The sequence below is a fragment of the Rhinolophus ferrumequinum genome, chromosome 24, assembly GCF_004115265.2.
Source record: "Rhinolophus ferrumequinum isolate MPI-CBG mRhiFer1 chromosome 24, mRhiFer1_v1.p, whole genome shotgun sequence".
Taxonomy (NCBI): domain Eukaryota; kingdom Metazoa; phylum Chordata; class Mammalia; order Chiroptera; family Rhinolophidae; genus Rhinolophus; species Rhinolophus ferrumequinum.
Genome location: NC_046307.1, coordinates 35,219,156 through 35,243,403, shown reverse-complemented (window position 1 = coordinate 35,243,403; position 24,248 = coordinate 35,219,156). Strand labels below are relative to the sequence as shown.

General features: G+C 44.2%; 1 protein-coding gene and 1 long non-coding RNA gene across 4 annotated transcripts in view; one reads left to right on the top strand and one right to left on the bottom strand.

Annotated features, from left to right (window-relative positions):
- TENM2 (teneurin transmembrane protein 2) overlaps positions 1-24,248 on the bottom strand; it is a 1,147,948-nt gene that overhangs the window by 155,052 nt on the left and 968,648 nt on the right. For all 3 annotated transcript variants that reach the window (XM_033096732.1, XM_033096733.1, XM_033096735.1), the window contains 2 exons: positions 23,570-23,775; positions 1,530-1,725 (listed from right to left, as the gene is read on the bottom strand). In XM_033096732.1, the coding sequence (XP_032952623.1) occupies positions 1,530-1,725; positions 23,570-23,775 (402 nt within the window). The remainder of the gene's footprint in view (positions 1-1,529; positions 1,726-23,569; positions 23,776-24,248) is intronic.
- Positions 11,102-16,996, top strand: LOC117016914 (uncharacterized). Its single transcript, XR_004421993.1, has 3 exons — positions 11,102-11,537; positions 15,581-15,661; positions 16,501-16,996. It is a non-coding gene; the product is annotated as an uncharacterized LOC117016914 (long non-coding RNA).

Below are 24,248 nucleotides of genomic sequence, written 5' to 3'. Positions count from 1 at the left end.
CCTGACAGGGCCAATCCTTCCTTAGCAGAGGGAATAAGGATGAATTTCATTCCTATGGTCAATACCAAATCCTGTCTGATTTTGGGCCATTCTGAAGTTGTGGCCACTGATGAAGAACTGCCACTTGAATTTCAGAGAGGTCTATATAGATCTTTCAAGAAGCAGGGCCCCTCAGAGAAATCCCTGAGGCCAATAGAGAAGTTCTTCACATGCAGTTAACAGAAAAACAGCTCTACAAGATGCACTCCTACATAAATCATCAGTTTTCATTCAGTCACTACCAACTCCATTCCAGGCATGTGCCATACATGACGTCACATCATCTTCCCCATTGGGGACGTGCTCACTACTGTTCCACGAATGAAACTGAGGCTCAGGGAGGTACGTGACTTTCCTGGGGACAATGTAGGAAAGAGAGCTGGGATTTAATCCTGCATCAATCAGGCCTTTCCTCATGAAACCCCCGTATCTAGGCTTCTCCAGTGAACCTTCATGCTGCTGGGACAACGTGCTGCTGCAGAAAGGCAATGGGCAAAGCCCAGGAGCTCATGCCATTGCCACCACGTCCACGTCCTGGGACCTTGAGGGACTCAGTTTTCTGAACCTCAATTTAGTCCTCTGGAAAATGGGTCTACAATCTGCCCTGAATCAGAGAAGTTCTACCCAGGATTAGTTATTATCCTTAGTAAGAAGATTAAAACCTAATGACAAGATAATATTAAAATATCTGTAGCTTATTTGCTTCTTAAAATTCTTAGGGTTTGCTTTAGAAAATTCCTTGCAATCTTTTCAAACTAATGGCCCTTTTGGGGGTTTGAATATATATATATATATATATATATATATATATATATATATATATATATATATGAGGAAATTTTGGATAAAACCTTAGCTTTTCCTTTGCTAGCTAATAAAAGCAGGGCTGAAACATGCCTTAAACGACAAGTGCTCAATTTAAGCATTTTGAGATTTACCTATTTGGGAACAAAGTTATAATGTCTTTTTTCCTTAAGTCTACATATATTTTTTCCTGATTTATTCTTATGTTTTCTTTTTAAACTCTTTATTTTGAGGTTTTCTCAACTTTTAAGAGAAATTCAGAGCTCACGTGGATGGTCAGTATTTATTGGCTTCACTATATGTTTCGAGATGTATACACTTTATTTTATTTATTCCTGACAATGGACCTGTGAGGTGGGCGCCAGTTAGTTCTGCTTTAGCACAAGGAAACTGAGGCTTCTAAGAGTCCAGCGATCTCCCTAGGTGGTGTGGCCAGGACTCAAGCCAGGTAGGGTGACGTGACTCTTCACCACAACCGAATCCTTGGGACTCACGGTGGCTCTGTCATGATGTAAGCCACATTCGTATTTTCATCAGGGCTCAGTTTAGATGGGTGATACTAGGAGGCCTAAATTAAGGTCCCTGGTTTGGTACAAATGACCTTGGCAGATGTGTCTTCTACAGAGAAGCCCAGAGCATTTCCATCCTTTCCGCGGTGACACGTCACCTCGGAGATCCCCACCTACCTAAGACAACAGTGCTGAAGGAGACCAGCTCTTTGTCCTTGCCATCATTGTAGAAGGCCAGGTGCCACAGGCCCACGTCCAGGTACTGCACAAACACGGCTTCGTTTTGAACCAGGGTCTGTATGCTCCGGCGTTCTCTGGGGGACTCAACCACACTCCACTTCTCCTTCCCGTCCAGACGCTCCATGAAGTCATACTAGGAAAAGGAGAGAGACTGACACGTGTGAAACAGGGTACAGACGCGGTCCCCTGGCTCGCACCGTCCCCTCCCAGCCCATTAGTTACCTGAGAAATACTTTTCAGTACATTTTACTATGAGCTCATCCAGTAAAACAAGAGTCACAACTGTTGTAATACTAAGTCATCATGCATTATGCTTATAATTATGGCTCATAGTTTTATTACTAGAGGTCACAACCTCTTTTCTGCGGGTCTCTGAAATCAAAAAGCTTTAAAACCCAAAGTTTTGATGTGTTCTTCACTGTTGTTGTCTCCTTCCTTCTCCTGCCCCTCTCCCCTTCTTTGTCGTGTGTGCACGTGTGTGTGTGCGAGACAGATATGGGTTGTTGCTCCACTCCCGACTGGGTGTTATATAACACGTAGTATATTCCAAGCATACCTTTTCTGTAATTCCTAAAATTCTGAATTGCAAAACACATCTGACTCCCCATTAGTTTCAGATAAGGAATTACGGATCTATGTTACCAGCTACCATTTACAGATCATGTACTAAGGGAAGGTGGTACCGCGGAGCGGTTAAGACTGACGGTTGTGTTGAAGAAAACCATCAACGAAATGAAAAGGCAACTTACTCAATGGGAGAAGATATTTGCCAATGGTATATACGATAAGGGGATTACTCTCCAAAATATATAAAGAACTCATACATCAAAAAACAAACCATCAAAAACCAAAACAATGCAATCAAAAAATGGGCAGAGGACCTAAATAGACATTTCTTTAAAGAAGACATACAGATGGCCAACACCCGAAAGATGCTCAACGTCACTAATCATCAGGGAAACGCACATGAAAACCACAGTGACATCTCACCCCACAACTGTCAGAGTGGCTATTACCAAAAAGATAAATGACAAGTGTTGGTGGGAATGTGGAGAAAAGGGAACCTTCGTGCAAGGTTGGCAGGAATGTAAACTGGTGCAGCCACTATGGAAAACAGTACGGGGGATCCTCGGAAAATTAGAAATAGAGCTACCATATGACCCAGAAATTCTACTCCTCGGTATTTACCTGCGAAAATAAAAACACTAATTTGAAAAGATATCACACCATGTTCACTGCAGCATTATTTATAATAGTCACAATATGGAAGCAACCTAAGTGTCCATCAATTGATGATAATAAAGACGTGGTGTATATACGCACATATGTGTGTGTGTGTGTGCGCGTGTGTGTGTACACACACGCACACACACATATGTAATGGAATGCTACTTAGCCATAAAAAAGAATGAAATCTTGTCACTTTTGACAACATGGATGAACCTAGAGAGTATTACACTAAGTGACATAAGTCACAAAGAGAAAGACAAATATGGTATGATTTCACTTTACATGGAATGTAAAAAACAAAAACAAACAAAACAAAACAAAAACAGACTAACAGACATGGAGAACAAACTGAAGATTCCAAGAGGGGAAAAGAGTGGGGGTATGGGTGAAAAAGGTGAAGAGTATTAAGAAGTACAAACTTCCAGTTATAAAATAAATTAGTGGTGGGAATGTAATGTACAGTATAGGGGCTATAGTCAATAATATCGCAATAACTGTACAGTGACAGATGGTTACTAGATTTATTGTGGTGATCACTTCGTAAGGTGTCTAAACGTCAAATCAGTACGTTGTACACCTAAAACTAATATAATATTGTGTGTCAACTATACTCTAATTAAAAAAAAAAAAATGCAGGCTGTGGAACCAGACTGCCTGGGAGAGAATCTGCACTTAGTAGCTTCTTGACCTGTCTGTGACTTAGTTCTCCCTCCGCAAAACTGAGAAAATAATGTACCTACGTTATAGGATTGTTGTGAGAACTAAGATAATATTTAGAATAGTGCCTGGCACAGAGCAAACACAAAACACATGTCAGCTATCGCCACCATCATCATCATCGTCACCATCATCATCTCATTCAATTTTTGCATAACTCCTATAAGATAGGTACTGTTCGTATCTTCTATTACAGACAAAAAAACAAAAAACAAACAAACAAACAAACAAACCAAAAACAACCGAAGCCTCAGAGAAGGGATGCAACTTGTTAAAAGTCACATAAGCAACTAAGTGGCCAAGCAAAAATTTGGACCTAGATCTGTTCAGCTGCACAGCGCCTGGCTTCAGAAACACCAGCCATTAAATGTAAAACTGTGTCTCCGTGGAAACAAAGTTCAGGACTGGAGGCAATCAGGGAGAGATGGAGTGGTCAGCTGAGGCTACTAGGACGGGGGTGGCGAGGGCAAGTGTGGCTCCCGAGAGGCCTGTTGGAGGGGACGGGGAGCTGCTGTGGGGGTGTGGGAGCCACCGATTTTTGAGCAGTGACCGCTGTGGTAAAAGGAACGTTTTCAGCCATTCATCAGCAGACAGGATGTGAGATGTTCTAGGGGAAAGATGAAAAGAAACAGGAAGACCAACTGGGAAGCAACTGCAGAGAGTGACATGGATCTGGCTTAGGACAGTGAATGGGAAGAGGGGACAACTTTGGAGGGACATTTCTAAGGAAGAGAGGACAGCGCGTGATCCTGGGTTGGATAGAGAGCATGAAGGAAAAGGCAGAGAGGACACCCATGTTTCTTTCTTGTCAACAAGAAAATCGATAAGACCCAGGTAGCAACGGACTAATCCTGTGAACTCTTTCAAAATCACTGAGACAGAAAAGTCATTTGTGTTGTGACTTTCAGAGGACATTCAAAGTGCATATCTTTAGCAGATAAAAACCACCAATGTGGGACTACGCTCCGTCTCACCACTTCCCTTCTACAAAAAGGCTTTTTTACATGTTCCAGACATCAACTCAGACCCCTTTCATAAACTTCACAGGACAAAACTCCAGGAATCTACTAATGTGACTTCTCCATCATCAGTACTGCCAGCTTTTCCCATGTGAAATGTGATAATTGAAAATAAAAGAGTTGATAATCTTAAGTACAAAGGCTTTGCCGTCAGACAAAACTGGGTTTGAATTCTGACGCTGCCATTTGCTATTGTTTGAAGTTGGGCAAATCTTTTACCCTCTTTCTTATCTGCTTCTAGGGACTAATAACACCCACCTTTCTGAGCTGCTACAAGGGTGACATGAGATAACGCTCAGGGCAGTGCCTGGAAGATAATAACCATTTTATTAAGTACCTCGTGATTATGAGTCACTTACTCACAAATCATAATAATTACAGAAGAGAAACTCATGACTGTAGTTTTTACATCTGGGGGACTTACAGATGGCCGCTGTCGGAAAGTGGAAGTTTCCCCATCTCTCAACAAACCACTGTTTGCATTTAGCTTCCCTCTACACCATATCCCATTGGTCACAGCTGTCTTCATGGGACAGAATAAACGATCTGAAGTGACATGACAAACCGATGCTGCTTTCGGAGACCTTTGTAACCAAAGCATTTGTTCCTTAGCAACCTCGTAAATGTCCCACTACCAAGACCCATGTCTACAAATTGCTGTCAGCCAGAGAAATGAGTGTAACTTCCTTGATGCCAAGGTGAGAAGAATATACTTCATTTGGGGTCCAGGATATCACCCCCACGAGGAAATGTTTGGGGAAGGTGATTACTTGTGTGGGGCCATTGCTCATTATTAATTTGGGCATCAGTCATCTCTTGCTGAACTGGCAGGCCAGCCAAGGGGCACAGAAATGGCTTAGGACCCATGGCATTGCTTGTTGTCCGACCAATCAAATTACTCTGGGAAGAGGCATTTGTCAGAGGAGAGAGAGAGGACGTCTACTTTGGCTGGCTCCTCAGAGGCCCTCCACAGAAGCATGGAGGGCAGTTTTCATTTAAGGAAGAATCTGTGAGCCAGGGACTCTCAACTCGAGCACTGGGACATGTGGCTGGCATATGATACGGTGTCTGATGTGTCTCCATCCTGTATCCTTTTACTGTGCTTTATTTTTTCCAAAGCACCTATCACCCTCTAAACTGATATAAATTGTTTCTATGCCTATTGTCAGTCTACTCAGAAGCACGCCACCTTCAGGAGGGTAGGGATTTCATCTGCATGGGAGAGTGGGTAAGAGGGAGGACTTCCCAGTTGGCTGCCTGGGTAGAATCCTAGCTCTGCCACTCACTCGCTGTGACACTTGCACAAGCTATTTAAATGCTCTGTGCCTCAGTCTCCTTACCTTTAAAATGGGGATAATAATAGTACCTACACCGAAACACTGCTGTAATGTTTAAATGAGTCAAATCATATAAAGTACTGAGTTTAGTAAATACCTGACATTTGGTAAGCACGCCTTAGTTTCTCTCTCATGATTATAATTCACCGCTATAACTAGGTCATCTTGAGCAGAGTCTGACCAACAAATATTTGTTAAGTATCAAATGAATAAAACACTGACTTTGTAAATGAGTTCCATGGAAAAGAAACTAAGTTGAAAAGTATTCAACGATCTGCCTCGAATAATAATCACATGTCTTCTAGTTTTCTAATTTCTCATGTGCTTTCTTGAATAGGAGGGAAAGGGGCACAGTCACAGTCGACAAGCCTGGCTCATGCACCACCCAAAGCAGAACACGCAGATAATGGGACACGCGGCCCTAGGTATTTGTGCATTCGTGTATCATCAAGATGTGAGAGTTGACTTTATGTGGTCATTCAGAGTTCACCTTTCCATTTCTCAGTGGGATGATGTACAGGGCATGCTTTCTTTAATTGGCCTTTCTTTGCTTTTTCTCGTCTTCCTTTCCTTCCTCTGTTGATACTGTTCCTTAGTGACCACTGTGTTAGAGATTGCCAGTCGCTTCCATATCAGGTCTTGCTCCCTCCCAGCCTCTTTGCTGCCAGATGGCAGCATGGGACAGTGTTCCAGTCGATGGATCATAAGCTGTGGGATGTACTCCACGTCTAGACCCTGCCATTAAATGTCCTGTGCATGTCACACCTGCTCCGTGTCTGTCCGCTTCTGGAGAGTGCGAGAGCACTCTCAAAGCCAAGATGCCAGAGCCACAAGATAGGAGCGGCCTGGACTTCAGAATTAGCACTTGGAGGAGAGCCTGAAATTGTAACAGCAGTAAGCAATGAACACATTAAATTAAACTGCTGAAATGTGGAGGCTTAGGTATTTGCTACTTGAGCATAACCATCAGATTCTTGACCTCGTGCTTCTCTTTCTTCCCAGTTCACTCCTCAAGTTAGTAGTCACTTGCAGAGTACTTTCCATTTCTTATGGAAATGGGCTGGTAGGAGAGAATCACCCAGGAATGAACGGCAGCGTCTTCTGTTGGTCAAGTTCCAGCCTATTACGTGTAGAGTGTCTATCCCAGTTTTCCCAGGAGTGTCCTAGATTCTACCTCTTGTACCTCCTTTCTCTAATTTGGACTATACCGTTACCCTCCACATAGCTTAACCCATACTGCGCAGCATCACGTAGCATCATTCACAGCTGCTATGACTTGGGGAAGAGTTGGAGACTAGAAACACAAGGTGGATAAACCCAGCCAGGCACACAGACAGGCTTCCAGGGCAGGGGGAGCAGAGCTCAGGCAGAAGCTGGTTGGCATCGAGGCCATCTGGTTCAGGAGAGCCTTAGCTCGCTAGGATTCCTAGACTGCCGCCTGGCTAGCTTGCTTGGCAGCCTGGCTGCCACTAGAAGGAGGCCATTTTCCAAAAGCTCCAGCCCTGGCGAGAGTTGCTTTTTCACGCGCCCCAGCACTGGGGATTGATAACTCAGGCTTAGTACCAGGGACATCTGTCTCCTCTGTTCCAGAAGCTCATCATGCTCAGTCCTGGATATGGGGGTGCTTGGGGGGGGGCATGTTGCCCTTGGTTGACTAAGAAGGTTGCTCCAGCACACATTCCATCTAATCAATGTGCAGAAGCCCTGGGAGAAGATTAGGAAGCATGTGACAAAAGCCCCGGAGGGGGACACATGTGCGCACGGGCTGGCTCCGGGAGGAAGTCTGTCTTCCAAGGCAGCTTGTCTCTCTTGATTTGGCAATAATGCCACCCAGAGGGTGACAGCGCAATAACCCAAAATAAACACCCCCGCACCTCAAACTTCTCTTTCTGTGGACTTTGAAAAATGACCCATGTTGGCATGCAGTGTGAGGGCTGTGCCTTTGAGTCATCTGTCATACCCTAAAGTGGCATGAAAATGCAACTTTTACGGGCGCTCAAGAGGCAAAGAAATAAACCACAGCAAATATTTGATCCAATTATAAATCTCCCCCACTTCTTGGCAGAGACCGAGGAGGAATGGTAATTAAGATAACTTAGTGGATTTCCAGAGGAGCTGGAAGAGAGAGCAGAGGAGACTGGACTGTTGAGCAGGGCCTGTCACCCTCCCAGAAGGGAAAGCGTTCACAGGCAGAGAGCGCACAGGCGAGAGATGTGTCTGGAGGCTACTCCGATACACACCTGCCAAAAGGAACAAGGTTAAAGACAGACTCACTGTCCTTCTGCAAGATGTTATTACTGGGTCCAGGACCCCAGGAACCGGGAAAAGTAACTTTACTGCTATTTGGAACATTTGCTGGTTGAGGGTTGATGGGGATGGGAAAAGCAATAAATGCTGACATGTCCCTCGGATGCTTGGTGTTGATTCTTCCTCAGGTGGCAGGCCGTACTCCTCAGCTGGTAGGACTGCAGGCATGCAGCATGTGTGAGCGAGGGCTGCTTGAAGCCACATTACCACAGGGACTGGCGGTGGGGGTTACTCTTGGGGGCCTGCACCTCTCTTTCTGCCTCCAGCCAGGCCCGTGGCAAAGTGCGCCCACTAGGCTGACTCCTCTTTAAAGCTCAGTACAATTTCTCTTCTCTCCTTCAAAGAGGCTGAGTGTTAAGGGAAGTGTGAACGGATGACAGTGGCAGGGCCATGCTCCAGAGGGGGCAGGCTTCTCTTCGCGTGGCTCCACCTGTCTTTTTCAGTCTCCATGCTCAGTTCTACCTAGTGTCCAAGTCACTTAACTAGATGCTGATTGGCCCAGCTGCAAGCACTGCTGGCGCCACTCTCTACCAGGTATGAGGACAAGATTCTGGACAGGAAACCACTGTATTTGCAAACTGTAACAACTCATTGTGCCAGGCTCCACAGATAAGGACCAAGTGGACCAAAGATAGAGAAGAACGAAACGCAGTTCCTAAAGAGAAGGAGTAGGAGTGGAACACATCCACACGGGTGGAATTCTCAATTCTTTCATCATATGCCTTCTTGCAGCCGTGCAAAAAGTAATTATCAAAAATAAGAAGAATCTTTTTTTTTTCCCCTGGGCACTTGCCATGTGCCAGGCATAATGGCAACTGCTGACATAGGTCATCTCACTTCATCCTCCCAGAAACCCTGTTATTATTCCCATTTCTCAGGAGACGACAATGGCTGTTAGAGAAGTGACCTACCCAGTGCTGTTGACCGTGGTTGGTGGCCAAATGAGGACCTGAGTTTCGATTTGCATGATCAAACATCGTGGGAGCTTGCCTCGAGTTTTCAAAGAACCTGGCTGTAGCTGTCAGCATATCTGGCAGCTGACCTTGTTTGTAAATGTCCTCAGATGCCACCGAGCAGAGATGGGGAAGAAGGCAGAACTCAGCAGTGCTAGGGTCAGACTTGAGCAGAAGCAGCTTGGGTACCCAAAGACAGGGAAGCATCCCACTGGAGTAGACGAAAAAGGATGCCAGGAAAAGTCTGGAAGGCTTTGCTGAGTGTTGGCTGCACTGGTCTATACACAGCTTTTGCGAATCTCCAAACTCTCCTCCTCCTCGGATTCCAGCTTCCCTGCTCTCTCCTCTCTCCCTGGAACATGCCAAGCTCATCCCAGCCTCAGGGCCTTTGCACGAGCTATTGCCTCTGCCAGGTCTGCTCTTCCTCCTGATTTTCTTACAGCTGCCGGCTTCTTGTCAATCCTGCCCTCCTAAGCCTTACAGCCTCAGAAAGTTCATCCCTGACCACCCATCGAAAAGACCTCTATCACTTCTTTTTCCGTCCTTAGAAAAAAACACACCCCTCTCTGAAAAAAACCAATGTTTACCTACTAACTTACAGTCCATCTCTCTCCTCTTGGATACAAACTACGTAAGAGTGGGAGACTTATCTGTTTTACTCAACACAGTACCCGCAGTGCCTAGAGCAGTGCCTGGCACACAGTAGGTACTCAGTCAGGATCTTGACTGAATGAAAAAAAACATTGAGGGCCAAAGGAAATAATACCCAAAGTGAAGTCTATACCAACACAGTGGAGTTTTGGCGATATAACTACTGAGGGGACATAAACTTTTAGGAAATTTTAGTAAACACTGTGCAGTTTTCCTGCATTTTTGTTTGCCAGTTGTTCACATGACACTATAACATTTAATGAGGCTAGAGCACTGTTGAAATGATTCCCATGTATTGCCTTCTTGAATGCTTACAATAGCTCTATTGACTAGGCATCACTAGCCCCACTTCACATACGAGGAAACTGAGGCACGGAGAAGTTACATAACTTGCTCAAGAGCTGGTGAGTGGTATAGCTGGGATTCAAGCCCAAGAAGCCAGCTTCAGAGAGCACGTCCTAAATCCCCTGCATTACAGGCTACTCAATATGCTGAACAAACAGGCGGCCAGTGAGCAGGGTTGGCCAGCCTCACCCATTTCAAGGTCGCAATCTCTTGTCCCTGGGAAGGAGAAAGTATCCCAGGGGCAGTAGGACCTTTGATGACATGACAGGGCTCCTGAATTAGCCTGTACACATGGTCTCAGGGGAAGTAAGACTGCAAATAGAATCACACTTGTGATAAACAACTTCATTCATTTTTTTTTGGATCCCATTTCTTTTGGCCTGGAATATCTCTTTCCTGTTGTGAGTCTGGGGCTGTCAGACAAAGGCTGGGGTGCCTGGAGCTCAAGGGGTAGGTACCCTGCCTACATGTAATGAGATATAACAATTTTACTAATCTTATTGGGGAGAGCCTTTAATAAACTGCTTAGAGTAGAAAGTAAGAAATCAAGGCATTTGGGTGCAGGTGGGACTTCCCTGGAAGACAGAAAGGAAGAATACTTTTCTTGTTACTGGAAACAGGAAGGAGTTCAAGAAAAGGAAGGGGAGGGCAGAGGACAAGCAAGATGGTGGGGAACACCCAGGCCCCTTCCTGTGACTCACTCCGCACACTCCTAAATCTAAGAAAAAAGAGAGAGAAAACACTAAGGGAAATTGTGTTGATGCTTGATGTGAGCAAACGACTCATAGAAACCAGCAAAGAGGGTGAGCAGCATTCCTGGATGTCACTGGCAGGAAAGCAATGGTTAAGAGACACAAGAGGAGTAAGCCACAGGAATGTGGAAACCAGGGGCGGGCTCACGACACTTAGCCCCAGCTTGGCAGCCCAGGGAGCCCCAGCTAACATCTGGTTCCACCGGGAAGGCCTACCTGTCTCCAGATGGGGTACATGGGAAAGTACAACTCCCAAGCCTGCCCAGGACTGATGCGACAGCGCAATGAATGCAAAACCACTGGGTCATTCAACATGTATTGAGCACCTACTATGTGACTGTCCGCGCTCTGGGCACTGGGGATACAGCAGTAGATCAAATGGAAAAGGCTCCTGTCCTGCAGGGGTGGATGTGGCCACTGGGGGACAGAATGTCAGGAAGGAATGCGAGCTGGGACTAAAACAGAAAGCAAACCTCAGACAACCCAAATGGCCACCAACAAGTGAAAGCACAAAGGAACGACAGTACATCCAGACACCTGGAAACCTACTCAGTAATTAAAGGAACGAGCCACCGGTACACGCAGCCACATGGCTGACTCTATGACACTGCTGAGTGAAAAAGGCCAGACACAGGTGAGCACAGGATTCCCTGTCCATGGAACTCTGGGGTGGGGAGGTGGGGGGGTGGGGGAGGACACACACCTCATCTCTAGTGGCTGAGAGCAGATTGGTGGTTGCCTGGGGTTGGGGTGAGGTTGGCCTGGGACATAGTGGAGTTTTTTTTGGGGTGGCAGTGTTCTGTATCATGACTAGTGATGGATACAGTTTTCAAATTTTAGGAATCAAACTGAACAGTTAAAATGTGGGCATTGGGTGGTTTATAAATCACATCTAAATTAAACTGATTTAAAACAAAGCAGGGTAAAGGGATAAAGCATAGATTCTCTTGTCAGGAAAGGGCTTGCTGAGGGCATGGTGTTTGGGTAGAGGCCTGACAAAAGTAAGCCATGTGAATATCTGGGGAAGGAACATTCTGGAAAGAGGAAACAACCAGTGCAAGCTCCGAGATAGAATGAGCTTGGCATGACTGGGGGAGAGCATGCGGGCCAGTGTGGTGCAGTCGAGGGAGTAAGGAAGAGATTGCTGGTGAGCCAGCCTGCAGACGGAACCAGCCTGCAGACGGAACGAGCAGACCATGGCGACCGCCAGTCCATCAGATGTTTACTGAGCACCTGCTATGCACAAAACACTGCCGAGAGCACGGGACGGGCAGCAGGGAACCCAGCAGTCTGCCCTCATCAAGCTGGCCTTCCAGAACTTCAGACTTTCCTTTAATGGGATGGGAGGCCGTGGAAGGTTTGTAGAGAATGAGTGCTCTGATGAACAGGTGCAAAAGAGGAGACCAGAGCCTTTGTTGCAGTGAAGAAAACTGCTGTGTTCTCTGTGCCTGGCTCCTAGGAGGGCCCTCTGGGCTTGGCAGTGGCTTTGGTGGTTTGCTGGTTGAAGATAAACAGGTCATGGAGTCTGCCAAGTTTCCTGCCCTCTGCATGGCAAGGCTGCAATGGTGGGTTTCAAGTTTCAAAGGAGTATGTTCTGGATGTCTCTGGTATGGGAGGGTGGTGGTGGAGGGGGAATGAAAATAGCATAGAAAAAGATAAATGATCAGTACTAAAGCATAAGTTAGCTCTGTCACTATGACGAGGGTGAGCGTGCCAGCACCCCTCCTTCTCAGAGCTGTTCAGAGAGGATTCCCAAGAAAAATGGTGATAAATGTTACATAAGGAGGCCAGGCCAGGGCCAGGCAGGGACAAGGCACTGCCTGGTAGGTAGCCCGTCCTGGGAATTCTTGGAGTGGCCTCAGTGCCAGTGACCAATAGCCAAACAAGGCTCTGCCTTGTCCACTGCTGCAGTCCCTTGACACATATAGTAGGTGCTCAGTAAATGTTGTTGGAATCCAAGGTCATGGCCTGCCTTTGGCAGAACAGTATGTCTAGCTGAAGACAGACGCTCCTTGGTGAGAAGGGTAATCCTCTCGCACAGCATTTTTGAGGTCAGGGAGAAGCAGTTGAAAACCACAAATCCTGATCTCCTAATTTTGAGATTTTCCCTCAAACCATGTGTTCCCAGTTACAAGAGTAACACATAGCTTTGCGGTGTTTGGCCACTTTCCCCTTTTATTTAGCATGTGTTCCTAGCAGGGGCTGTATACAGAGCTGTAAAATAGTACCAACTCAACGCAGGGTCACAACTGCAAAAACTCCAGAGGGGCGGCCCTCCTTGGTCACTCTTGGCCTTGTAAGAGCCAGCTCTGAATGGGAGAGCTGTGTCCTCATTGATGAGCGACGGCTAAAGAAAAGCACAATTTCTACAAAGAAGACAATCGCTACATGAAGCTCCGACATAGCCCATATAACAAGGGATCTTCGCTGCCCTCTGCTTGGAAAGGTCTTTCCCTCTCATTGCCTTCTCTTTGTCTGCCTAACTCACCTTCCAAAAGTCAGCTCGAGTAACACCTCCCTCAGGAAGCTAAAATTCCACACAGGTTAGATTTGGTGGCCTACTTTTACGCTCTTAAGTCTCCTGTAACCAAATCTTTAGTAACAGTAATAGCTAACATTTGATGAGTTCACTATGTAAGGGACAGAACAGCCTCCGTAAACGACACGTGGTGTCGGCTCCAAGAAACGTACAACAGGATAGTGCTGGCAGGATGTGTGCATCCACCCCTCTCCCATCCCACGGAGGGAGGGACATGGCTGGACACGGCAGGACACACTGTGCATTGTGCCTCAGGAGACGTACCCAAATCCCCTGCTCCCTCACCTATTTATAAAAGGATTGAGAGGAGACAGGAATCACTTGAGTGAACTGGAAGCCCCTGCTCTTTGCAGTCTGGATTAAAGTATTCAGGAGGACCAGCTAAAACTCCGTCTGCCTATCAGCATTGGTTGCAGCCAGAGGTTTTGCCATTCTCCCTGTAGAGACCACAGGTTGCTAGGTTACCTGCGAGTGAGCTGTAAGGGCTGTAGACCAGCCAGATTGACTGACTGATCTCCATAGGGTGCTTTCTATTCGCTGGGCATTATCTCATTTATTCTCACAACAACCTGATGAACCCCAGTCCTCATTTTACGGATGGCAGAACTGAATCTAGAGAGACCCGTCCACAAACATTCCACTACAACGTAGCAGAGATAACATTCAAACTCAGACCAGCCCGATTCTACCCTCAGTTCTTATCTTCCTCCCAGGACTGCATCTCACGGCCCAGGGATGACGCTTCCATCATTCTTAACTCCTCAGGTCCCCATCTCCTCAAAGACAGAGCCGATGCCTTTCTTCCTGCATCCCCAGAAATTCAGGGAATATTTGTTGAGTGCATGAATGGACTGATTTCATATTTCGTCTTCCCACAAGGCCATGCCCTCATTGTGCTGCCTTTGGATCCACCCCAGGAGAAGGGTGGAAGGTATTTCTCTGAAGACCAAGTGAGCCACAGTGTAGAGGTCAAGTTCAATGAAACTGATGAACATTTCAAGGCTATTCCAAGATGCACCAAAGCTCTATCACGAGGCCAAAAAAAAAAAAATGGAGGTTTTACCTCTCTTTGCCTCGGTGAGGTGATTGTTTTACTTACTGCACATTCCCAAGTAATTGTCTTTAGCCAATGGTTTATCAGAAAGGTCCCATTTGGCTCCTCGCCCTACCAAGATCAATAGTTGGGTCTCGTTGTGGGCTGGTTGTGAAAATAAATCAAGTATATCACTGAAGGGTGGGAGCAAACTGGAAATGTGTCCAGTCACAAAATGACTTCCCAAGCTCCAAAGAGGGACAGATTACAGGCACGGGCTGGCGTCTGTCACAGCCTGGCCTGAACCTTTCACCAGGCAGCAGTGTGACCGTGGGCAACGTACTTCAACTCACTGAGTCTCCGCTCTCTTATTCCCAAGCCCGGATAATAAAAGTACCTCCTTGGAGGGTCACTGTGCATCGGGTCCAACTCATGGTAAGCATTCAGTCATTGTCAGCTATTCTCATGGTTATTGTTATTGCTATAAAAGCTTGGCATATTGCAAATCTTTTGCGTTAGCAACTCCATTCTTAAGAATTCATCATACGGAAATTATTTAAAATACACGAACGTATACCTGCAAGGATGTTTACTGTAGAATGATTATAATGTTGCAAAAGTGGGGGAGAGAGTTAGTTAAACAAATTTTAATCTATGCACTGGACTATTTTTGAGGCATTTTAAATGAGTTCATGGAAGAAGACTTAGATTTACAAAGATGTCCCTTACCTATTATTAAAGCGAAGAATCAGGGTAAAAAAGTATGCATGGTATGACCCCATATTTGTAAAAATGATTGCCATATGTGAACAGAGAACTGGAAATATACTAAAAAATGTTAATGTTTGCTATTTTTTCCTATCGTCATCATATATTGCTTTTATAATGAGAAAAACACAAACGAAAGTTACCTTTTAAAAGAAAAACAATTGAACTTTGTTGTATTTTGTTTGTTTGGGGGCCAGCATTATGGGTGCTTTGAAACACATAATAATCATAGCTTATATTATTTCTACGTGCCAGCACAGTTTGACGTGCTTTATAAAGATTACCTCATACATCTCCAATGCTATGAATGTGTCATATTATCATCTCCATTTTACAGATGAGGTCACTGTGGCACAGAGAGGCTGACTGACTTGCCCGAGGCCACACAGCTTGGAAGTACTGGAGGCTGAAATTCAAGGTCAGACAGTCTGGACAAGTCCACACTCTTATGCCCATTCTGTGTCTGGAACAACTGCATAGGCACTCTACAGAATGTTTATTTATACTTTATTTTTATCTGTGTATTTACATATTTTAAAATTTATATTTAAATGCCTACACTGATTTGACATATACAATAGGACCTAGTTAGTTATCTGAGGATATTTGGAATTCATAAAAGGCCACTTGAGATGAATGTCTTCAACAAATGGAAAAAAGTGACCTATTAGGACTTGATCTTAAAAAGATGAAACTCTAATTTGTGAAAAAAAATTTTTTTTTTAAAATCTCATATTTAGGAAATTCAGGTTGTATCTGCAACGACGCTCTAATTGTTAGAACGAACACTGAGTTTTCATACCGACACAAAAATGTGACACCAAACATTTCATTGTCTCTCAGCTTCATTGATTGCAAAACACATCCTGTTTTCAGAGATGTCAGGAGACGAGCGTTATGTGCATCTTGGAATCGATGAAACACTCCAGAACAATACAGCATCACTTTAGTTTGACTGGTGTAACACAATCAAAAGGGACGTTTCTGTCAACATATTGGCTGTCAACGTCAAACTTTCCAGGACTTCTCTTTACATTATAATTGCCCTCTTGGAAGTGCCTTTGTCACCTTTGTTACTTTTCTCTGCTGTAGCATTTCACTCTGCTGACTCAGCCAGACCCACACTGACTGACCAAGGCTTCCCCTGGCCCTTTAAAGCCCACCTCTAGGACCGCTGTCATTCACCTCCTGAAGTTCCTGTTTCGGGCATGAGCTGTCATTTACTATGTCAATCATTGTGTTTCCACTGTCCTGCAGGAAGCTCCTGGAAGTGACCACCCACAGGGAGGAGACAACGGGGGTGTCTGCTATGCCCAGTATCTACCAGTTTTGTGACTTCAACCTGGTCTCAGTTCTTTCATGTGCAAAATGGGGCTGTTCCTAGTACCTGCCTCCTAGGGTTGTGGCCAGGATAAAATCATTTGTGTGAAACAGTCCTTGGCACCTTGTAGGCATGAGGTGCAACTTCTCTATGTGTGTCTCTAAGGTAAGGGATGGGAGTAGTTAGATATTTCAAATGATTTAATATCGAAACAGTTATTTCCCATCTTCCTCTTTCAAGCCTGTGGATCAACTGAAGAGTAGCCAGAGCCGGTAAGAAAAACGATGAAAGAAAATACGGTTGCTATTCTACGTACAACCCTTGTATATATTCCTTGCGATTTTTCACAAAACCGTGCAAATAAGACAAAGTACATAAATGCAATGAATATGAAGACCATAGTCCTCTACAGCCTCTCAATGCTTGTTTTACTCAAAACAGACTCAAGCTTGTCACAGAGTCACTTTTCTGAAGGAGAGAGAGATGACTAAAACGAAGAAAAGCTCAAAGAATATGGTGACAAATACCCATATTTCAACCACTCAATTGAATAAATGTAACATTTTGTCACATTTATTTCCAGCCTTTGTGTGTGTGTACACAAGCACTGGAGATGGGAAAGGAGCTTGCCTTACCTCTAATATTTTATTATGGATAAGAACAAGTACATTTTAAACCGAATTCTCAGTCCTGTTCTCCTGACCTATGCCTAGAGGGGACCACTCTCACGAGTTTAATGTCTCTTTCTTCATATATAATATATATACACACACACATATTAATCATACATATACAGAGAGGAACATTATAATAATAAATACGAACTTGAACTATAAACTATATTTATGCTAATAAAAGTTTCCCTTTTATCCATTTTATACATGGGGTTCTACATAAGATTTCCCTTGAATATAAAGGTCTTTGTCCAGAAAATTTGCATACTGCTAAATTATAGTACCTCTGAGACTCTCAGTCTAAATTGTGATTTGGTGCTGCCCTCTTTTACTTATTCCTGTTTTCTCAGTTTCTGTCTTTCTCCCCAAGTTCCACTTACTCAAGCATTACCCTTCTTGCTAAACATTCACAGTGTCCTCTATGCACCCCTGTCAAGACCAGTTCTCTTGTAAAACTCAAGTGTCCCCTGAGATTTCTCTTTAGCTCTGCTTGGTGGCTGCCCAGGAGGGTACCCATTGATTTAAGTGGCAGTTTCGGTTCCTGGTAGGATGTCACCAGATAATCACAAGGGGTCTCTCAAGAAAGACCTTTCCAAAAGCACTTTGAGTCCAACACAGAGGAAACCAAGGTTCTCTTGGTTTCACAAAACTGTTCTCCATACCTCAAACACTTTTGAAAAGAAAGGGTCTGAAAAAATGCCTATAAAAATATGCCTCCCTTCAAAGTGAAACTAAATTGCTGTGTGATGTGTTATGCAAGCTGACAGTCAAACCCTGGTATTCCCTCCACATTAACCTCTCAGAACACAGCTCCACAGAAGGGGTGAGGTCCAGGGAGAGCCTATCTGCCTGGTGGGTACAGAGATGGTGGCATGATGACAGACGCAGGGTGCTTAGCGTCTTCGGGAGACCCCGTGTTCCAGGGACACAGTTAATGCCACTTTTAATTGAAACGGTGTGCAGTTTATTTTCTTGGGCAAGAGCGATGGGGACAAAGAAAAAGAAAGTTCATTTTCAAATAAGGCTCTGAATTGGAAAAGGATAAACTGAGCTGGCAAAAGCTAACCCCACTAATCGCCATCCATAGATTTGCTTTCCAAAAGGGTCATTTAGGGGAATTCTGCTGGCGAGGACAAACAGGAATGTGGGCTCCGTTCATTTGATCTCTGTCGACACATACTTGATCCGCCATATTTGCATTTATTTGGAATGACCATGGGGCATCTTGTGGTCCCTCAGATGGTTCCTTTTTCTTGTTTCATGTGTGGAGAGTCTGCGTCCCATCCCACGGACACATCTGAGTACACACATCCGGATGTAAGGCACTTGGGGTTGACAGCGTCTGCTTCTACCTCGGTGCCATTCAATCCTAGTCCCTCCCTCTAATCAACCCCCAGGAGCCCTCCGCCTGCCCTATGCTCCCAAGTTGCCTCTGGAAGTCACTGGGCTCTTGGCTCCATCAGTCTGAGTGATGAAATAGGCATTTTTAATATTTGCTAAACAGGAATGTGCAGAAGGTGAAGTCTCGGCAGGGCTCCCAAGCGGTACCGGCATCTTGTTGTCTCAGGTTAATCATGTACCTAATTTGCCGATTATTGACTTATTCTCACGAAGGATTTCACTTGGCTTGACATATCAGCAGCAGTCAGTGATGAACTGTCAAACAAACTTGCTCACTGCCTTAACCACCCAAGAGCCGGACTTGCAGCAACAGCCTCTGAGGTTTCCTTTCATGCGTAGCCCAGTAGCTGGGTCAGCTTATTATTCCTTTGTTCAAGTCTGATCTGCTCCCTCTCTAGCACTGGGGTGGATTGAGTCTGACACTGTTTATAGGCTTTCAAATATTTGGCAAGATAGGCCTCCTTACACACACCATCCCCATAAGAATTCAAGCCGGTAGGTTATGACTGGTTTAGCTCAATTCTTTTTTTGGGGTCTAGGTTTTAAAAAATGCAATGCTGGATATCAAAATGCTGCATTTAAAAGACAACATAATATCTGCCTTTCAAATTGACAAAGCTTAAACAACGATAATCATACCCAGTTTCTACAAGCGTTCAAGTAAATAAAATGGGCAATTACACTCTGCTGCTGGTGGAAACTTGCAGAAGGACAATTCGGCAATTCGTACAAAATCCTCAAGGGTTACTTTGGGGAAAAGAATTAAGGATGTACACAAAGACTGGCCACGAGGACAGGTATCCCACGTTTTACTGTAAGTCAGGAGTGCTTTTCGTTGATATAGCTGGTGCTTCTCATCCCAGAGACGTCAAAGGATTGTACTCATACTTCCTGCCCCACTGAAGTTAGGCTATGACTTGCTTTGGTCCATACGAGAACGGCTTAAATGATTCGTGTCACTTCCAGATGGAATTCTTAGGGATCTGTGCACCACCTTCCCCTTCCTTTGCGACTGGGAAAGAGTCATGATCCTGGTAGTGGATGTTCCATAGGTCTGTGTCCTTCAATGAGGCTGATGTTGAGCAATGTCCAATGTCACCAAAAATGCACATGTGAAGTAGGGTTTCTCAACCTCAGCACTTTCGACATTTTGGGCTGGGGAAGTCTTTGTTGTGGAGGCCTGTCCTGTGTGTGTCTAACAGCACCCCAGTCTCTAGCCACTAGCGGCCAGAAGCAACCTTTTCCCGAGTGACAAGCAAACATATTCCCAGATGTGACTAAATGTCTCCAGGGTGGGGCAAAATTTCCCCTGGTTGAAAACCACTGACACAGAATAGACAAGAAATAGCTTCTGTTGTTTAAAGCTACTCAAATTTGGAGTTTTTTTTTTTCCCCCTACAACTTATATTTTTTATTATATCAAAAATACTGTATAAACATTTAGCAACAGGGGGCTGCTTTCAAATGACAGCTGGTTTTACTTTATTCCTTTTATCTGTGTTTTAAAATTTTTCTTTAATGAAAACAGTTTGTTCTTTAATAAGAAGAAAACAGTAGAAAATTAATTTTGTTTTTAAAAGTGTATTTATATAAGTGCCTATTTCTATACAGTGTTTGCTAGGGCCATGTGTAATTTCTTAATACAGTGAAATACTTGCATATGATATCTTTATATTGTGCCTTAGTTTGTAATAAGTTTTCTCATCCTACCTTTGTTGCTGTTGTTGTGTAATTACAACAACACTGTAAGGGAGGTCATACAGGTAGAGGAGGAAACTGAGGCCAAGAGCGGTTAAGAGACATGTCCAAGGTCTCCTGGCTGATATGCAGCAGGGCCTCCACTCTCAGTTCTCCCTCTATTCCAGGACTTTCTTCCCTATGCTATGGTGCCTCTGTATCACTGTTTTTAGCCATTTTCACAAAGTCAACTGGGACGGACTCTGATTCTTGGGAAATTTAAGCAGAAAGGATTCTCTCCGTAGTTAATATCCTTGGACATGGATACTAAACCTTGTAGGCTTTTGGTCAGAGCTTGATACTCAATAAAATTTAAGCAGAGCCATTTCATGCAAGACAGCCAGTAGAATTTCAGTCTTTCTCCTCCCCACCTCTTTCTCTTTCTCACTTTCCAGCTCAGATGAGTCACCTTGGCTAGACTGCCAATCCCTACAGAACTTATGTTCCTTGATAGGATATGCCAATAGATGAGAAATTCTATAATGAGTTAGTCACCTGTCCTTGCAAGGAGCTAAGCACCATCTCCTCGAGGAAATGTAGCTCGTCAAATGGACACGGATGCATGTAATGACAGCGAACGAATGTGAGAATGTGTAGGGAGTCGTTTTTCCCTCTTTCTTTTTCTAAGAAGCGCCCCTATGTTGTACCTGTCTCGCGCAATTCCGAGCATCTGTGCTGTGTCGCTTACTTGACCCTCCCACACACACTAAACTCCCAAATTGACAGCTGGACTGAAACCCTCAGTGCACATCCGTCCACGCCTATCCATTTCTCTTCCCTTGAAATATGATGGGACTGTCCCTGGAGCGGAGCTATTTTGAGAGGACGATCACTAGAACAATCGCTGGCTTGGCAGGAGATGGACAGTGTGGTGTAGCCACAAAAGAAGAAAAGACATTGTCATCGAGGGTTTCAGGCTTGAATGTCAGAGCAGCATGGAAATTGGGTCGAGTGTTCCTGCCCGCTGTCCACTATCACGCAGTTACAGAGACGCACCTACTCAACTTGTCACGATCACTGGCTTTTCCATGATAGTAGTTGCTCAGAGCATGCAAGGGAAGGGGGATAACTGTTCTTTGAAACAATGTCGGGGGGGGGGGGGGCGGGGGGAAGTGTTTTTAACCAGCAAAGCTCCTTGCATCTAATTGGCTGAGGGGAAAGTTATGCTCAGCTGTTCCCAGAGGCATGTTCACACTTAACTGGAATAATACCAAAAAGCAGATTTCACCATCGCAAATCCTTAGTTGTGCTACAATAGAATCAGTGGAGCCTGAAGGTCAAGGAGACCACCTCACAATTCGCATAACTTCCCAGAGCAGCACCATGTCGCCTGGCCAGAGTTCCAGAAATGCCCCAGGGACTCCTTTCAGCTGAATTTCTCTTTCTCTTGATGAGAAACTCTTTGAAGAGCAGATGTGTCTTTGGTATCAGGAGTTCTGCTCGGTCAGGGCTACGTTAACTCTTCTCTGGTTAATCAGTGCCTAGACCCATAAATATTTTTCTGGACGGATGGAGGGAGGTCATATTGATTACCACTTTCCGTATCGGTCCCTACAGCATAGCTGTGCATGGTAATAAAAACCTCCACAGCCCAGCCTCTCCAAAAAGAAATAGTCCTTTTAAGTCCCTTATATTGATCATTTCAGGCTGTGAAGATGGGATTGCAAATCAGTTTCTACTTGAGAGCCAACACTGATCAATCGTTAGTGGCTGCCTTGAGGGTTCTGTTGGATGTATCTGTGCACTGAGCTCAGTGAGGAAAAAATGCAGTCATCGATTAGCAATGTCTGCCATGAGCTAAAGACAAAGAAATGGTACCCTCCTTGCTTTGTATTTGCCAGTGGGTTTGAAGTTTTAAATTCTTCCAATGGAATATTCTAGATAAATACCTTTCCAACACATTTTAAAGTCAGCTTTGACTGGATATAATGTATGGTTAAGGATGATTTCCCTCTACTGGAGTGTTTTCTTAACATACTTCTTTATGTATTTGCCGGATTTGAAAGCAAACAAGGTGGGAAAACCCGACTTGGGTTTCTTCAGGATATCCAATACTTACTGGAAAAGAAAACCAAGCTAGTAGGGTGTTCATTTACCCAGTAGTATGTATAATAAAATCTCTACCAGGACAAATTAAAGGAGGGATGAGAGGAAAAGCAAATGAAATCCATAATGTAATCGAATCTCTTCACTCCCAACACTGGGAATAACCTCACTGTCACATGCCAAAGACTCCCTGCAGAACTAAGTACAGGGAAGGACAGGGAAGTCAGAGAGAAACCGCTGCTGACTTTCGTCTAATGCTACATCACTCTTTTCATATACAGTGGGATGTTTCCTAGTGATATTTCAACAACTTAACCCAATAACCAGAACACCTGAACAGAAAATACCCAAGGATTCACCTCCACGTCTAGCAAAGCTGACTTCATCAGGTAGGGACGTTACCTTTTGTTTTGAGATACAATTCATATAAGATAAATGTCACCATTTTACAATTCAGTAGTTTTTAGGTGTGTGCAAGCAGCTATCTGATTTCAGAGCATTTCCATCACCTCGAAAAGAAAGCCCATACCTACTAGCAGTCAGTCCCAAATTCCCTCTCCCCACTGCTCCTGGCAATCACCAATCTTTCTGTCTATATACATTTACCTATTCTGGATCATATAAATGGAATCACATAATATATGGCCTTGCATATCTGGCTTCTTTCACTTGGCATAATACTTTCAAGATTCATCCACGTTGTAGCATATAACAACACTTCATTACTTTTTAATGTTTCAATAATATTTCATTGTGTGGACATATTGCAGTTTGTCATCAGTTGATAGACATTCGGGTTGTTTACACTTCGTGGCTATCATGAGTAATGCTGCTATAATATCCGTGTGTATGTTTTTATGAGAATTAATCTTTTTAGTTCTCTGTGGGTATATGCCTAGAAGTTGAATTGCTGGGTCATATGGCAATTCTATGCTTAACTTTTTGAAGAACTGTCAAATTATTTTCTACAGTGGCTACATTATTTTACATGCTCACCAGCAATGTACCAATTTATTATGGTACCAATGTTCGTACTTCTCCACACCCCTGCCAACACTTTTTATTGTCCATCCTTCAATTACAGACGTCCTAGTTGGTGCAAAGTGGTATATTTTTAAACTCAGGGTGATATCAAGCATTGTCATACCTGGGCATGAGACGGTGGGAGTCCCCTTCTTATGTAAACACCAAAGAGAGCATCCTTTCCGAGGGAGATGTTGAACTTTAAGAACTGGGGCTGACTGATGTGAATCTGTGATCTCCAGAACACGCCTGGTGGGACTTCCTGGGTCACGCGCCGACCAACTTCTGCTTCGCCACTGTCTATGCTGCTGTTTTTCAATGACCAGGGCACTGAAAGACAGGAATTGGTAGGTAGTCAGTGACATCTGTATACATCAGTCGGCTCTACATTTCTGTTTAATTATGTAACAGGATTTAAAAAAAACAACAACACAGAAACATATTAAGATTAAACTCATGGCAAGTTTCTCTTTAAGTCACAGCTTAAAACATTTAGGTATTAAATAACAAAACTATAAACTCATACCCCAGCGCATGTGAAATATGGGCGTGATGATTTCTAAAACTTCTGTGACTACTCTTTACTGATCAAATAGAATAAGAGCTGGCGTCTGCTAAGTACACGTAAAGCTTCCAACAACCCCAAACGTGACTCTGAGATGTAAAAATGACCAGCAGGGGAAGGGAGGAGAGTCACATTCATTTGGCACTACATTTAATTCTTGCAGCCTTTAATTATTCTTTCCAGCCAAAAATAAATCCAATGTACTCTGACATTTTCATAAATTAAAAAAAAAAGAAAA